The sequence below is a fragment of the Mustela erminea genome, chromosome 4 (genome assembly GCF_009829155.1).
Source record: "Mustela erminea isolate mMusErm1 chromosome 4, mMusErm1.Pri, whole genome shotgun sequence".
In the NCBI taxonomy this organism is placed as follows: Eukaryota; Metazoa; Chordata; class Mammalia; order Carnivora; family Mustelidae; genus Mustela; species Mustela erminea.
In genome coordinates this window covers 123,122,911-123,139,438 of record NC_045617.1, presented here as the reverse complement: position 1 = coordinate 123,139,438, position 16,528 = coordinate 123,122,911, and the positions used below count along the sequence as shown (strand labels likewise).

The window sequence follows — 16,528 nt, the reverse complement described above, 5'->3', positions numbered from 1 at the left end:
AGGGCCCGCTTCTTGCGACGCCGGCAGCCATTGGACCGGAGGGCAGCGAATGGGGTCGAGCCGGCTACGGCGCATGCCTGGGGGTAGGGCCCCGCCTCCCTGCGCCGTGCGGCTTGCGGGTCACTTTCTGGGGTCGTAGTCGCTGCTCCCTTGGCTCCTGGGGCCGCGGGGCGCCCTGGGATAGCGGCGGGCTAGCCCGGTGAGCGCGCGCCGGAGCTGCCTCCGGAGGGGTGGGAGGTGCCGCCGCCGGGATCCGCGGTGCGACGGGCTGGGAGGGCCGGGCGGAGTGGGCGCAGAGGTAGCGCGAGACTCCTTGCGGGTTTCGCTCACGGGCGCCCTGAAGTCGACTGTCTCCCAGAATGCCTGAGTCCTTTCCCCGCCTGTGTGTCGGCGGTCAGCCACAGTCGCCGATGCAGAGGTTGAGGGCGGCCGACTCCCGACACCATGGCCTCTGGCCCTCACTAGAAAGCGTCGTGTGGGAGGGGGTAGACAGAAAAAAGACCAGTGCTAGTAGAAGGCAGGCAGGGAATAAGGAAGAGGGTGTGACCTACGCAGCCACATCTCTTAATGTGCTCTATTTGGAACAGATCTTGGCCCCTTTCAAGCACTCCTGATGCCTCATTTGCCTTTGGGCTATTTTCGATCACCAGTCTGGGGGCTGAGGCCCTTAGAGGGCCTCCCCAGGTTCCGTGCCCTCTCTACCCACTCAAAGCCCCATGGATCCTCCATCTCCCGAAGGAACCATGAAGCCAAACAGAAGCGCCAGCGAGAGAAGCAGGCGGCGCTGGAGGCTGGGATAGCCCGAAAGAACAAGGTTAGGGGTCAGCTTGTCCTTGGTTCTTTGAGAAAACTTTGGAGGGGGCTGGAAGAGACTGGTTGGATTCAGATGCCTGGCATATGCTAGAAATTGTATTTCCCCACCCCCGCTTTTTGGTCATTCTTTCCAGTCACCTGCAGAATCCAGTAAGGCCTGGACTCCTAAGGAGGTAGTGCTGTATGAAATCCCCACGGAACCGGGTGAAAAGAAAGGTAATTAGGGAACTTGAAGGCCTATTCACTCATATGTTTGTTGCCCACTTGGTCTGCTGAAATGCAGAACTTTGGTTCAGGACTTAGTGGAGCTCTCCTCTGCTGCTGCAGATGTCTCCCGTCTTCTGCCTCCTGCATACAGCCCTCAATATGTTGAGGCTGCCTGGTACTCTTGGTGGGTGCGAGAGGGCTTCTTCAAACCAGAGTATCAGGTTAGTACCTGGAAGGGAGGGATACTAAATGGTCCCCAGGACAGTATGGCCATTGAGCTTGGGTGGGCACAACTGAGCCTCAGAGTCTAGAGCTTACAGCCAGCCTGCCCAATAAAATGGGAGAGCTTGTCTTCACCCCTGGTGTCCAAAGGGTTTTCTTGGCAGGTTTTTCCCTTTCCTGTTACTTGCTGGTTTATCTTTACTGCAGTTCTTTCCACCTTGTGGACACCAGAGGGTGCTATTTCCCCAGGTAATACTCAGTCCTCTCTTGCTCTTTGCCTTTTCCACTTTACAGACCAAGCTGCCTCAGGCTACAGGGGAGACCTTCTCCATGTGTATCCCACCTCCCAATGTCACCGGCTCCCTACATATTGGGCATGCACTGACGGTGGCCATACAGGATGCCCTGGTGCGCTGGTGAGAGGGGTTGGGGATGCTTGCTTTCCTGGAGGGGAAGGAGGAAGTGAGGTAGTGTGGAAGCATCGAGAGTAAACATGCAAGCTCAGGGGTTCATGTGAGGGTGTTTGTTTTGCAGGCACCGGATGTGTGGGGATCAGGTGCTGTGGGTTCCTGGCTCAGATCATGCAGGAATTGCTACACAAGTATGCATTTTGCCACTTTGCCCTTTTGTTGGATGGAGGAGAGTTTTCCCAAAGTGATCCGATTCTCTGTTCACTTGCCTCCTGATCTTACTGTAGGCTGTGGTGGAGAAGCAGCTGTGGAAGGAGAGAGGAGTAAGGAGACACGAGCTGAGCCGGGAAGAATTCCTTAGGGAGGTGTGGAAGTGGAAGGAGGAGTGAGTACGATGGGTGGAGGTGGAGGGGCCGAGGTGGCAGGCTTGGGCCGTGCTTCCCAGCCGTTCTCCCTGACTCGATGGGCTCTTCCCATCCAGCCCTAATCTCCCTCAGAGAGGGGAACTCTGGGTTCCTTTAGCTTTCAGCAGGGTTTCCAAGCTGTCTCTGTGTGTGTATTATATGTATATATATATATTTTAAATGCACATATTTTTGGACATGTATGTATAATTTTTGTCTACTTATCCCATGTTTCCTTACCTTTCACCATCCCATCTACTTACCTATTTCTCCTCTCCATTTGCTTGAAATTACCCTCATTCTTACAGGCCTGTTACCACGTACCACTTTCTCTGTAAAGTTTCTTTTGGTTTTTCCCAAATTAGCTGCCCCCTCCTCTGTTACCATAGAACTTTATGTTGTGTTTTGTTTTAAGTATACTCTACACCCAGTGTGGGGCTTGAACTCATTGCCTCAAGATCCAGAATCACACGCTCCACCAACTGAGCCAACCAGGTGCCCCAGAACTTTACACTTATTTTAATGCCACAGAAGTTCCCTGCTGAGTTTGTGTGTCTGTCTCCATTGGCTTCTAGAGGCTAGATTAATGTCATACTCCAATACTTGGCATTGCCGGTAGTATCACTGGTCCTGGTACATAGTTGGTGCTCAGGACAAGTTTGCTGACCAAAATCTGTCTGGGCACAGAAAAGGTGGAGAGATCAGTGAGCAGCTCCAAGCTCTGGGGGCCTCCCTGGACTGGGACCGAGAGTGCTTCACTATGGATGCTGTGAGTGCTCCATGCCTTGCTCTCTGTGGGTATTGAGGCAGTGTCTAGAGACAGGTGTGGGCAGGCAGGATGCTGTGTGTGTTGGGGGTGGAAGTAGGGAGGGAATGCCTGGGTCCCTGGGTGGGGTGATGGGCTAAGAAGGGGCTGTTGGATAGAGACGCTGAGGTCATTTCTTAGGGCTTCTCGGTGGCCGTGACTGAAGCTTTTGTGCGACTCTACGAGGCAGGCTTGTTGTACCGGGGCCAGCAGCTTGTCAACTGGTCCTGCGCTTTAAGATCAGCCATCTCGGATATTGAGGTGAGGCAGAGGAGGAGGGCAGGTTGGGAGAGCTCCTAGGTGGGCAAAAAAAACCTCAGACTCTGCAGCCACATGGCTAGGATTCACTGAGTCCTGCCACCTACCCGCCATGGGAACTCCGGCAAGGCCTTAGCCTCTGTCACCCTCAGTTTCCCCAGTCAGTTAGGGCTGAGTGAAATGCCTGTGTCAGAAGGGCGTCATGAGAATTAAATAAGAATTCATGAAAGGTGTTCAGCATGATACTGGTGCACAGTTTAAGTGCTCGGTGAATGTTTCTGTAACTGTGACTGAATTGATGGGGAGGTGGCTCCTGAATCCTTGGAATGTCTAGATGGGCTGCAGGGAGCCCAGGGCAGGTGGGGGAGTGAAGATGGGAAGCCTGCAGAAAGGCTGCTCTCCAGCCCTGCTGCTTGGATTCCTCTAGGTGGAGAGCCGGCCACTTCCTGGCCGCACGGAGCTTCGACTGCCTGGCTGCTCCAGCCCTGTGTCTTTTGGCCTTCTCGTTTCTGTGGCCTTCCCTGTGGATGGAGAGCCTGGTGAGGGTAATCCTCAGAAAGGTTGCCTGCTTATCTCTGCTTTCTTGCGCATGTGTTGGGTTGATGGGAAGGAACCCACAAATCCATTTCCCACATGGCCTGGTGGGAGGCACATAAGGAACCTTGGGGTAGTATTTGCATTCTTGTGGGCATTTATTCTAGATATTCTGTGTCACGTGTGAAAAGTGCATGTGGTACTTGCCTGTCAGAAGCTTAGCATCATTCTACAGGAGGCTGCTATTCTGAAAGAGACAAAAAATCAATTCTGAAGTGTGATTTGAAAACAGTAAGTGCTTGGAAGAATTCAGAGAAAGCAAAGGATTAGCTGGCATAGACGGAGGATGTTTCCCAAGGAAGGGCTGGTGCTTGCCCCAGAGAAAGCACAGCATTTGTGATTAGAGTCTCGAGAACTCTCAGTGTTTTCTGGGCACCATGTAAGGATTCTGGTTGCTTTTATTCACGATCTACCTGTTTCTCCCATGCACATTTTTGAGAAATTCCTTAGCACCAGACAGCCTCCCAGGCTTCTGGTCATCAGCTTACATGGAAACCCTTGGCTCCTAATTTTCTCTAGTTGCTCCGGGGGCCTGCTCAACCTTGACATGTTCTCGCCTACTCCCTTTTCTGGTTCTTCTGGCTCCAGTTATGGGAGTGAGGGGCCATGGCAATGACCAGTGTTGAGTGCTTGACTTTTGTCTTTAGATGCAGAGGTTGTAGTGGGAACCACAAGGCCAGAGACATTGCCTGGAGATGTGGCTGTGGCTGTTCATCCTGACGACTCCCGATACACGGTAACACACAGTGTACTCTCTGCCACTCGCTTGCTTGTTTTTCCTGTCCTTTTTTGATGGTAGCTCCTTCTTTTCTTCAGTTTCATCTTCCTAAGACTTTTCTCGTGTCAGTTCTCTAGTGTCTCTGACTATATGCCTTTCTTTTCTTGATGTTCTATTTTTTCTCTCGCTCAGTGGTTGACAAATTATGGCCCATGGGCCAAATCCATCCCATTGTCTATTTTTGTATGATACGCACTTGCTTGTTTACACATTATCTGCAACTGGGTATCATGACCTCACTGCTGCAGTGGCAGAGCAGAGTAATTGTGCAGAGACTGAATTTGCCTCTTGGCCTGCAAAGGCTAAAATACACCCTGGCCCCATAAGAAAAAGTTTACTGACCACTGCTCTAGCTCTTTACCTTCTGGTTTTCACCCTATTATTCCCAGGGTTCTCACGCTCAGCCCAGACCTTTGCACTCCACATGTGTGCTTGTCCTTGATCTCACTCCCTTCCTTTCAGCATTTGCATGGGCGACAGCTTCGTCACCCCTTGACTGGGCAGCTTCTCCCCCTCATCACAGACTCTGCTGTTCAGCCACATGTGGGCACAGGTAGGTGGGGGTCACAGAAGGCAAGTAGGCTGGGGATTCTGGAGGAGTGGGGAGCACCAGGAAGAGGAAAGGAGGGGAGGGTAGTCTCAGTGGATAGTGAGACGAGAAGAGAAGGGAGGGATGGGGGCATGGGCAGTAACAGGTGAGGGGTCAGTGCTCACGGCGGTTCTCCTCTCCCAGGGGCAGTGAAGGTGACTCCGGCACATAGCCCTGCTGATGCTGAGCTGGCGGCCCGGCACAGCTTGAGCCCCCTGAGTGTCATTGCAGAGGATGGGACCATGACCTCCCTCTGCGGGGACTGGCTGCAGGTGGTACTGGCCTCCGTGTCACCCCATTCTTTGGGGGCACTCTCTGCCTCTTTTCACCTCCTCCCCTCTTTCACTTTCTTGTGTTTTTTTTAGCAACCTTTACCCTTTATTGTTGCCATCATCTCCCCAGGGTCTTCACCGATTTGTGGCCCGAGAGAAGATTATGTCTGCGTTGAGGGAGCGGGGCCTGTTCCGAGGCATCCAGAACCACCCCATGGTGCTTCCTATTTGCAGGTAACCCCATTTTAACTCTTTTGACGTAGGACTTCTCCAGGAAGGGAGTGAATAAAGCTGAAGAGGGCAAAAGGGTGGGCTCTGTACGTACCCCTTTGCGAGGGAACAGAAGCTCTGTGTCAGTTTTATTTGCTGTTCTGTTCTCGGTTCTGAGGGCCTGGCGTGTAATAGGGTCCCATGTCCCTTGGGGGAAAAACACAGAACCCAAAGAGCAGTACACTTAGCCTGTCTCTCTCTCAGCCGTTCTGGGGATGTGGTTGAATACCTACTGAAGAGCCAGTGGTTTGTCCGCTGCCAGGAGATGGGGGACCGAGCTGCGCAGGTGAGGCTGCAGTGTGCGGAAGGGGCCAGCGCCTTGGGTGGCGGGAACTCCCTGCAAACTGGAATGAAGAAACGGGGAGCTTGAGGCCTCCTGATCCAGAGACCTCTGGCCCTAGCATTTGAGAGGACAGCTGTGGGATGGAGGCAGGGTGGCCTAGACGGGGCTGGCTCATCTCCCACTCAAACCCAGAAGCTTCTTGGGAGCCTTGAGGTCCTTTCTGAGTAACAGCACCATCTGAGAGGCCACTTGTCCCATCCGGGAGGGTACAGGTGCAGGAAGCGAAGCACTGTCTAAGGGCCTTTTTCTCCAGGCTGTGGAGTCAGGGGCTCTGGAGCTCAGTCCATCCTTCCACCAGAAGAACTGGCAGCACTGGTTTTCCCACATCGGGTAAGGGTGAGGGGAGCTCTGTGGAGGTGGGGTGGGGTGATGCCCTGCTTATGCTAAGGAGTTACTGACATCCTTCCTGCAGGGACTGGTGTGTCTCCCGGCAGCTGTGGTGGGGCCATCAGATTCCTGCCTACCTGGTGGTGGAGGGGCACACAAAGGTTGGTAGGTGGAAGAGGATGGGAGGGCTGGGCATGGTGGAGGGAGAAGTAGCCATAGCACAGGAGTCAGAGGACTTCCAGGGCCAGTCCTGGCTCCCAGCCTTTCCTGGGCTTCATGCCTTTAGTCATGTCACCCACCCTGTGGTCAGAGCTCCTGAGCTGGACCTTCTTCTTCCCACTGCCAGAGGGAGCCAGCCGTTCCTAGATCACATGGGAGAATGTGAAACTCAGTGATGTTTCTTTCACACCTGGTGAGTGTTACTCTTCCTCACTCTTTCCACCCCTTACTTTTTCTGTAGGGTGATAAGGGAGACTGTTGGGTGGTTGGGCGGACAGAGGCCGAGGCCAGAAAAATAGCTGCAGAACTGACAGGGAAACCAGGGGCAGAGCTGACCCTGCAGAGGGGTAAGTGTCTGAGTTGTGGAGGGCAGGGGTGGGAGGCTGGGCCGTTGGGGAGCAGATCCTGAGGTGGAGGAGGTCGTGTTGGGAAAGTTGAGAATGGGGCAGAGGGTCTGATAATGGTGTCTGCTGGGGGGGACGGGTACAGGGATGGGGGGATTGGGCTGGAAAGATGCACAGCAGTGGGCTTGAGGTTCCATCTGCCCCCATTCCCTATTCTGTTTCCCAGATCCTGATGTCCTGGACACATGGTTCTCTTCAGCTCTTTTCCCCTTTGCTGCCCTGGGTTGGCCCCAAGAGGTGAGGCGGGCTGTGAGGAAGAGAGTGAAGGTGGGGATGATGAAGTAAAGATCTTGCTCCCCCAAGAACCTTGAGGAGAGCTATAGGCACAGAGCTTGGCTTCTCATTACTTCTCTTTTTCTCTAGACCCCAGACCTCGCTCGTTTCTACCCCCTGTCACTTTTGGAAACGGGCAGTGACCTTCTGTTGTTCTGGGTGGGCCGCATGGTCATGTTGGGGACCCAGCTCACAGGGCAGCTCCCCTTCAGCAAGGTAATGGCCTTCAGTGCCCAGCCCCTCTCTTTGACCCCCCAGTTTTCCTTAAATCTTGTTCTCTCTTCTAACCCTTATTGTGCTGTTGTCTGTGGTCCCAATTCCTGATTTACTAACTCCTCTAACCCCTGATGCATAGAGGCATCTTCCAGGGAAAGCACCTCCAGGGAAAGGCTCCCCCAGCTCCTCTGCTGACTCCCTCCATGCCCCCAGGTGCTCCTTCATTCCATGGTTCGGGACAGGCAGGGCCGGAAGATGAGCAAGTCCCTGGGGAATGTGTTGGACCCACGAGACATCATCCATGGGGTGGACCTGCAGGTCAGGATGAAGAGTTTTGTGAAGGATGGCATTTGTGGGGGAGATGGGAGCTTGAGGAGAGAGGGGCCAGCTGGAAGGGATAGTGACTGGGAGCCTTGTAGGGGCAGCGTCCCTGACCAAGGCCACTGAAGTCCTTACATATCCCAGGTGCTGCAGGCAAAGCTGAGGGATGGGAACTTGGACTCCACAGAGCTGGCGATCGCGACTGCAGCACAAGTGAGTCACCAGCATCTGCCTCTCTCAGCCTCAAGCTCATGGCTGCCGGTCTCCTGCGTAGCCCAGGCTTCTGGCCTTACAGCTGCTTAGACATCGGCCACACCTCCTCTCCCTCTGATTGCAGAGAAAGGACTTCCCTCATGGGATCCCTGAGTGTGGGACAGATGCCCTGCGATTTGCCCTGTGCTCCCATGGGGCCTTAGGTAAGCCTGGGCGAGGGAGGGGCTAGGGCTGTAGGCCCCATGATAGAGGGGTGGGCCAGAACTCCCTGTGCCACTGCCACCCACGTGCACGCTCCCCCCTCCCTCTCCCTCTCAGGGGGCGACTTGAACCTGTCTGTCTCTGAGGTCCTGAGTTCCCGGCATTTCTGCAACAAAATCTGGAATGCCCTGCGCTTTATCCTCAATGCCTTAGGGGAGAAATTCGTACCCCAGCCTGCAGAGGAGGTAAGAGTAAGAGAGGCTTGAAGGGCAGAATCATCAGGTGTCTGAGGGTTGAAGATGGGATTTGGAGGGAAAGGAGATGAGAGTCGGTCATCCCGTCCTGAAGCCCCCTTCTGCCCGCAGGTGTCCCCCTTGTCCCCCATGGATGCCTGGATCCTGAGCCGTCTTGCTCATACTGCCCAGGAGTGTGAGCGAGGCTTCCTTGCTCGAGAGCTCTCACTTATCACCCATGCCCTACACCACTTCTGGCTCCACAACCTCTGTGATGTCTACTTGGTAAGTCAGACTGGGGTCACAGAGTTTCATTCCACCCTGCATACCTGCTTCCTGTTCCCCTTGAGATCGGGTTCCCTGGCAGAGAACTCTTTTTTTTTATTATTATTATTTTTTTAATGTTAAATATTTACAGAATCATTTTTTTAAAAAGATTATTTATTTATTTATTTATTTGAGGGAGAGAGTGAAGGAGAGAGCATGAGCAAAGGGAGTGTCAGAGAGAGAGGGAGAAGCAGACTTCCCGCCGAGCAAGGGGCCCGATGCAGGCCTCTATGAAGGACTCCACGCTGTTGCACTCCAGGATAATGACCTGAGCTGAAGGCAGATGAGACACTGAGACACCCAGGCGCCCCTCTGTCTTTCTGATAGGCAAAAAACCTTAGTGCTTTGCTTTCAAAACTATGCAAACCACGCTGACGATTTTAACCCCCTTCCCACCCCTGAGAATCCTGGCCATAGATTTCCGCTTTTCATTTGCTCCAAAGTGTGTTCTGGGACAACCAGTGGTGTCCAAGATGCTGTGTGCTCCTACCTGTGTTTACCCACAGCATTTTCCACGGGCAGGGCAGCAGATGTGTGGGAAAAGGATGTGGTTGTGGCTTTGGCTTGCCCCTGACTCTGTGGCTTCTTCCCTAGGAGGCTGTAAAGCCAGTGCTGTTGCACTCGCCCCATCTCCCAGACCCCCTTCAGGTCCTGTTCTCCTGTGCTGATGTCGGTCTCCGCCTCCTCGCCCCACTCATGCCCTTTCTGGCTGAAGAGCTCTGGCAGAGGCTGCCCCCCAGGCCTAGCGGCATTTCTGCCCCTAGCATCTGTGTTGCTCCCTACCCCACTGCCCACAGCCTGGTGAGTCTCATGGCAACGGGACCATGGGTGAAGGGGTGGGGAGCAGTCTTCTTGAAGGGTGTGGTGCTGTGGGGTCTCGGGTCTACTTTAGAGTCTTTAGGAGGATGAGTTGTTCCTGCAGGGCTGTGGCGGGGGCAGTCTTAGCCCAGTGGGCAAGAGCAGGACCACACTGCTGTGTGACCGTGCCTCAGTTCCCCATCTTTAGCCACGGTTATGGTGAGGATTAGATGTTAGTCCTAGGATGGCCCCCAAATATCTGTGGTTTTAAGCTTGAATAATGTCAGAAGGGTAAATGCCATAAACTCACCCCCAAGTGATTTAAAGTTTAACTATGTAAATTTTCTTATGCTTATTTGGTTGTGTGAGTTTTGAGTAATAGAGTTTAAGTTCTAACTTACGTCTGATCGTTCGCCTTTGATGAGAACAGTTAACAGACATCAGCCACAGCTGCCAGCTGAGACCTGCATAGGCAGTGCCCCAGGTTTTGCTTGAGGTGGTGAATTCTTTGTGTGGTGGGGAGGACAGATTCTGTTGCCTGAAGCAGACTGGGTTGTGCAGGTGTGGGACAGAGCCAGGAGAGTTGCTGCTTTGTCCCAGGAGCCTGCTTGTCAGCTCTGGGTCTTAATCTGCAGGAGCACTGGCGCCAGCCGGAGCTGGAGCAGCACTTCTCCCGGGTCCAGGAGGCTGTGCAGGCACTGAGGGCTCTCCGAGCCACATACCAGCTCACCAAGGCCCGGCCCCGAGGTGAGCTGGGTTCTGGGTCCCTAAGTCCTGCAGAAAGAGGGGGCCGGCAGAGGAACCTGGGGGAGCCTGGAGGGCAGAGTCCAGAGTTAGGAGGTGCAGGATGGGCAGGAAAGCAGAGTCTTGTGGTTTGACCGTGACAGTTTCCCTTTCTTCCTCAGTGCTGCTGCAGAGCTCAGAGCCTGGAGAGCAGGGCCTCTTTGAGGCTTTCCTGGAGCCCCTGGGCACCCTGGGCCGCTGTGGGGTCATGGGCCTCTTACCCCCAGGTGTTGCGGCGCCTTCCGGCTGGGCCCAGGCCCCACTCAGTGACACCACTCAGGTGTACATGGAGCTGCAGGTGCCCAGAGGAGATTGGAGGAGGAAGGGAGGGATCAAAAGGATGTTGGGAGGAGGGCAAGGGGCAGGCTCTGTAAAAGTGAGGAGGGCTTCTGAGAATGGGGTGGACAGAGATATTGGACAGGCTGCAGGTGAAGCAGAGCTGCGGGTGGTGCAGAGAGAAATCTGAACCCTCACTGTTCTCCTGCAGGGCCTGGTGGACCCCCAGACCCATCTGTCTCTGCTAGCTGCCCGAAGACACAAGTTGCAGAAGCAGCTTGATGGCCTCATGTCCTGGACCCCATCAGAGGGAGAGGCGGAGACTAAGAGGCAGCAGAGGGTGAGGCTGGAGGCCTGACTCCCTGTAGGCATGTGGGCTAGAGGGTGTGGGCCCTAATATCTGGATCCTCACCTGCTGCTCTTCTCGTCTAGCTTTCTTCCCTCCAGCTGGACTTGTCGAAGCTGGACAAGGCGGTCTCTCACCTCCGGCAGCTGATGGATGCATGTCCTGGCCCTGGGGAGCTCTGAGCCCCAGCTCACTCTTGGGGAGAAAAAAAACCCTGCCTTTGGGGACAAACATCTGGCAGCTGTCGGCATTGATGGCGCCTCTGAGACCATGTGGCTCACCTCTCTCATTTCATAAATGGGGAAACAGATTGGCTTGGTCGGTGTCACTGGGTGTCCTTGAGATGCTGACATTCCTGCCCAGCCTTCCTCCTATGCAGTCCCACTTGCAAGTTTAGGAATGAGATAAACTTTTAAAATCCCAAACATTACTGTCTGTGGTCCTTTTATCCCTCTTCCCCTAGTGGTGACTTTCTTGCGTCTCAGTTGTTCGCTGAGACTTTGGTCTAGGAAATGAGGGGATCTACTTCTTAGCCCTGGGCTGCAGTGGAAGTGGGTATGCTGCTGGTGCCTGCCTCACTGGAAGAGAGAGGCACTTCCTAGGAGCATCTGGGTACAGTGACTCAGGTTCCACCTACTTCTTTGAATTATTGCCAGTGCCTTGGCTTCCGCAGGCCCTTCCTCCTCACCAGATGGAAGCTCCCCTGTTTCCTTGGCCTTATCTTGGGGGCTGCTGGAGAGGAGTAGGTACTTCCTGTAGGCCCGAGGGGCTGCAGGGTGCATTGGGGCCGGAGTGCTGCTTCCATTCTGTGTCCGTGACACCAGGGTGTCCACATGTACATCCCCACAGATAAAGACACCCACCCACCCACCGTGAACATCTTATGTCCTCCCCATGGAATTCGGGGGCCTGTTTCTTACACGTCCAAGTTATATTCTATCCAGCAGCTCTGAGTAGCTACTATTTATGGTGGGCCTATCAGGGTCTGGGTCTTCAGTGATCCTATTGAGAACATCATGGTAGATGTTTGCTCCATTTTGGAAATGAAGAAATGTCCTCCGAGAATAAAAGCAACTTGTCCCAAATATCAACTGGGATTCAACCCAGTAAACAGGGGCAGTTCTTTTTGGCCACTATAAGCAAGCTTCATATAGAATGGTGGCTTAGGCAAACTGGATGTTTCTTCTGGGCAGAGGTAGGGCAGGGCTCTGCAGGAATGGAGGCCCACACCTCACTGAATCTGATTTTGTGCCATTGTGCTGCACTCCTTCCAACTTGGTGTCTAAGATCTGTTCCAGCTCCCATCCTCCCTCCCCCCTCCCCTGGCCCCATTCCACCTAGAAGGAAGAGGGAGAGGAGAGGAGGGCAGCAGCTTCCTGTCTTCCCCCTTTGAACAAGTACTCCTTGAGTACTTAATACTGTGTGCTAGGGCCCTATCCTGGACCCTTGGATTTATCAGTGAGTGAAACAGATCTTTGCCCTTATACTTGCATTCTAGTAAAGAGAACATATGTAAGTAAGTTCACTGCAGCGTGTCTGAGTCATAAATGCTATTGGGGAAAAAGTAGACCACGATAACGGGTGGGGAGCAGGTTGTAGTATTAAGTAGGGGGTCAAGTAGAATTCATTGTGAAAGTGAGATTAAGCAAGGACTTGCCGGAGCTGTAGGAATTAGCCAAATAGGATGTGTGGGAGGGAAGGGCCAGAGCAAAACTAAGACGCAAGCATTCCTTGAGTACTCAAAAGTGTAACAAGGAGACCAGTGTTGGGGGCAAGAGCAGGGGTAAATTCCATTGTGGGGTAGGGGGTTGGAAGGCTTGAGGCAGACCATCCAGGGCTATGCTATCCAAAATGGTTGCCACTTAACTAATTAAAATTAAACACAACTAAACCTTCAGCTCCTTGGTCACACTAGCCACATTTCAAGTGTTTGATAGCCACATGTAGCTAGTGTCTACCATATTGGTCAGTGCAGGTCAGTCTTGGAAGAGAGATTTTTGAGAAAAGAATCAGGAAATCACAGCCTGGTGATCCTGGGCCCTGAGATCTAGGAATCAGTTTAAGGAGCAGTTAGCTGTTTGCTTCTCCAGTCTTTTTGGATATCCAGACATCGAGTCTCCCAGCTTGGTTAGGGCCTTATACCGAACCCATTGGGGCTCACCTGCCCACTAGTGCAGGCTAGGAGCAAGTCATGAAACACTGGGGCCCTTTGCGGCTCCCAGTTGCTTCTCTTCTAGGCTGCTGGTCCCAGGACAAATGTATAGGAAACTAGAGGAATTTTGTTGCACAGTTTTTTTTTTTTTTAAACTCCCCCATTTATACGGAGTCAGGCCTTCACCTCCCTCCAAAGGAGTCAGCATCTCATTTCACATGGTGATGGTGTGTAGGTGGGAACTATGATAGGCAGGAGTGAGGACTGGAGAACAGGAAACGATTACATTAATACTCCCAAATGGTCAGGTTTGGGCTGCATGCTTGCATTTTGAGAGAGGTAGTAAGAAGTCAAGATAATCTTGGGTGAGGAGTCCAATGAGTGCCTGTGTCAAGACTATCAGGAGAAGGAGGACCCTGGATCCCTGAGGGGACAAGGACTTATATGTTGGGACGAGGGTTCTTCCTTAACCACCCTTATTGCTGATTCCTACTGATCTGACATGTGTCCTAAATGGCTGATGCATGTAATCCTCCCAGGAGTGCAAGCAGCAGGTACCATCAGTTATCCCATGTTGCCCATGAAGAAATGGAGGCACCAAGACGGTAAGAAATTCACCTAGGACTCAAGTGTGGGCCTGTGGGACTGAATGTCCTCAGAGTCAGCCAGTAGGAGCTCTGCTCCCCTACTCACCCCATCCACCCCCACCCACCCTCTTCCCCACCACTTACACCAGGCTGGCCATCTCCTCACAGGTGGAACCTCTCATCTCCCACTGGGGCTGCCTCTGACCCCTGCCTCCTACCCTAACTGACCTGTGCCGAGTCACACAGGTTCTGTTCACATTGCTCTCTGGGCTCCTGAGCTCCCAGCCCCAAAGCTGAAGCAAAGAGAGATGAAATGAAAATCTTGCTTAAGCCAAGACATTTGTCTGGTGTCGGACTTGTCTGCTGCTGATGGCCCTCAAGTGACTTACCCTTGGTAAGCCTCAGTCCTCATCTGTAAATTTCAAGACTGCTGCGAGCATCGAAATGGGAAAGCATTGAGCCTGGAACAAAGTAAGAATTCCATGCAGGCGGAGAGCCTGAGTGGCTCAGTGGGTTAAAGCCTCTGCCTTCAGCTCAGGTCATGATCCTAGGGTCCTGGGATCGAGACTCACATTGGACACTCTGCTCAGCAGGGAGCCTGCTTCCTCCTCTCTCCTCTCTCTCTGCCTGCCTCTCTGCCTACTTGTTATCTCTGTCTGTCAAATAAATAAATAAAATCTTAAACAAACAAACAAAAAAGAACTCCATACAGGCTTCTTTGCTTTATTTCTAGGTGTTATGAGGATCTCAGCTTAAAGTGTTAGTTCACACACATGGGTATATGAGTGTGGTGTGTGTGTCCCCAAACAGTTAATTCCCCAGATTCTTTCTAGGCCTTTCAAACTGGTGTTGAGGGACAGGATATCCGTCCTGGAACGTCTCTGCTTAATAAGGGGGAGATCAGAGACTTTGGTGTCCCAATTCCATTTTCTTTCTTCTTTCCTTCCTCCCTCCCTTCCTTCCTTCCTTCCTTCCTTCTTCCTTCCTTTCTCTCTTTCTTCTTTCTTTTTTTCCTTCATTCCTTCCTTTTTTTAGATTTTATTTATTTGACAGAGCATGCACACAAGCAGGGAGAGTGGTGAGCAGAGGGAGAGAGAGAAGCAGACTCCCCGCTGAGCAGGAAGCCCCATGTGGGACTCAATCCCAGGACCCCGGGATCATGACCTGAGCTGAAGGCAATCACTTAATCAACTGAGCCATCCAGGTGCTCCCAATTCTGTTTTCCTGCTGGACCTCTGCTCATGAACACACAAAGGCAGGTCATTGAATTTACATTTACTGCTCCTCAGCAGGGTTAGGGCATCCCTTTTGTACCTTGGTGGCCAAATGCCTGGGCCAAGGGAGGTACACAGGTTTTGACTATTCTCAGACTTTGCAGATGACGTGAAGTGGGGATCCTGCATGACGGAGGGTGACATTGGTCCCCGATGGGAGATGGAGGAGGAAGCAGAGCTGGGGGAGAGAAAAGGTTAGAGGGAAAGGTGTAAGATGGCTCCCATTCATCCCTTGGTGGTGGCCAAACATCAGCAGAGAGGCCCACAATGAATCAGAAATACACTTTGAGGTCATGCAGCCCTCTCTCCCCTCCCAAAGATCTACCTTTTCGAGCAATTCCAGAAAGTTGGAGTCATAGGAGAAATTTGCTAGAAAGGAGTCCTTCAGCTTCAGCTGCAAAATCATTCCTGGCCCTAGGGATCCAAAAACAGAGTTTATGGCCCAGTAATTAGGGCCATATTCCCTCAGAGACACACGTACCTTCCCCTACACCCCCTACCCCCAGTTCCTCTTCCCCGACAATGGCCTTTCAGAACCTATCGATGCAGGTGTTCAGCCCCAGACTGAGAGCTCAGAACTGGGTGCCCTGTCCCTCTCACCCTCCTCTTTGGCCTCTTCCTGCCATGAGCACCCAGGCCTCAAGCCATCCCGCCCTCACCTGTTCCCTGTGAGCTGCCCAGGAGAGTCAAGAAGAGAAAGAAAGGCATCCTGGCCCCCATTGTGGCCACCTTGCTTCTTGCTTCCCTGATGGAAGAGTTGTCTGAAGCTCTGACTGGTCTCTCCTTACCAGGCCTGCCTTTCTACACTCCACTCAATCCTTAAGCCCAGGTATTTGGGGGAAAATGGGAGAGGCAAGCTGGGTAACTGGATTTTCCAGTTTCCCCAGTAAGGCTTGAGGACCCAGGAGAGGGCCATTCAGTGGGCTGTTGAGGAAAATAGAAAGTGGTTCCCTTTCCTCAATCCTGTGCCCCCCTTTCCCTGTATCTGGAGACTTGGGGAGGGTGCCCAGGCCTACAGAAAGGGAAGTTAAGGAGGTGTCCCTCTGTAAGTGTCTGGGCCCCACCCAAGCCTGGGCCTCTCCTTGCTCTTTAGAGATTAATGATTAACTGCAATTAATTTCCATCATTCATGCCACGAAAGGGCTCAGGAATGTGGGCCCAAAAGGGAGGGGTAGATTACACCCAAGTTTCTTTCCAAACCCAGGTATCCTGCCTCCCCAGGCACAGCGGCTTTCTAGATGAGAAATCTGGGTAAGGGGGAACCTTCACCTTTGAATGTTTTGTTTTGATTGTTCTAAAACATCTACTCAGGTGGAAACACAAGTTTCATCAAATATCCTCCCACCTCCTGCCTTATGAACACTCACCCTCCCAATCCACAGCTATGTACACAGGCATTCTCAATGATGAAAACAAGGACAGATATGGAGGGAGAGTTTGAAGCCCATCTAGTTTACCATTTTTCATTACAAATTAGGAGAACAAGGTCCAGAGAGGGCATATGACTGACTAAGGTCACATCACAGGTTTGCAGCAGAGAGATTAGAACCCACCCCTCCATATGCCAGACATAGGGACAAGCTCAACAGATTGACACGCTGGTCACATAAGCC

General features: G+C 52.7%; 2 protein-coding genes and 1 long non-coding RNA gene across 7 annotated transcripts; 1 reads left to right on the top strand and 2 right to left on the bottom strand.

The window, feature by feature from the left end:
• Nucleotides 1-58: 58 nt before the first annotated feature.
• Nucleotides 59-11,327, top strand: VARS2 (valyl-tRNA synthetase 2, mitochondrial). 5 transcript variants are annotated; one of them, XM_032338045.1, is made up of 30 exons: nt 59-199; nt 588-814; nt 948-1,029; nt 1,141-1,241; nt 1,537-1,658; nt 1,777-1,843; nt 1,940-2,037; nt 2,744-2,825; nt 3,003-3,122; nt 3,547-3,658; nt 4,361-4,449; nt 4,954-5,044; nt 5,225-5,352; nt 5,483-5,586; nt 5,827-5,908; nt 6,219-6,295; nt 6,378-6,453; nt 6,753-6,858; nt 7,082-7,152; nt 7,279-7,404; nt 7,618-7,722; nt 7,870-7,938; nt 8,063-8,141; nt 8,257-8,384; nt 8,505-8,657; nt 9,294-9,500; nt 10,133-10,244; nt 10,403-10,578; nt 10,768-10,896; nt 10,989-11,327. In XM_032338045.1, the coding sequence occupies exons 2-30, from the start codon at nt 614-616 to the stop codon at nt 11,082-11,084; spliced, it is 3,189 nt and encodes a 1,062-aa protein (XP_032193936.1). In that variant the 5' UTR covers nt 59-199; nt 588-613; the 3' UTR covers nt 11,085-11,327. The 5 variants fall into 5 exon arrangements, with proteins under 5 accessions (XP_032193936.1, XP_032193935.1, XP_032193939.1 ...); XM_032338044.1 differs by having other exon boundaries at nt 3,547-3,664; XM_032338048.1 differs by lacking the exon at nt 59-199 and having other exon boundaries at nt 575-814.
• Nucleotides 3,658-7,654, bottom strand: LOC116587556. The gene is made up of 4 exons (XR_004284517.1): nt 7,566-7,654; nt 6,430-6,654; nt 5,678-5,966; nt 3,658-3,900 (listed from the first exon to the last, which is right to left on the bottom strand). It is a non-coding gene; the product is annotated as an uncharacterized LOC116587556 (long non-coding RNA).
• Nucleotides 11,328-14,901: 3,574 nt separating the features above from the next.
• Nucleotides 14,902-15,749, bottom strand: SFTA2 (surfactant associated 2). The gene is made up of 3 exons (XM_032338150.1): nt 15,575-15,749; nt 15,241-15,329; nt 14,902-15,093 (listed from the first exon to the last, which is right to left on the bottom strand). Exons 1-3 carry the CDS (start codon nt 15,633-15,635, stop codon nt 15,007-15,009), a joined length of 237 nt encoding a protein of 78 aa, XP_032194041.1. The 5' UTR covers nt 15,636-15,749; the 3' UTR covers nt 14,902-15,006.
• Nucleotides 15,750-16,528: the final 779 nt, after the last annotated feature.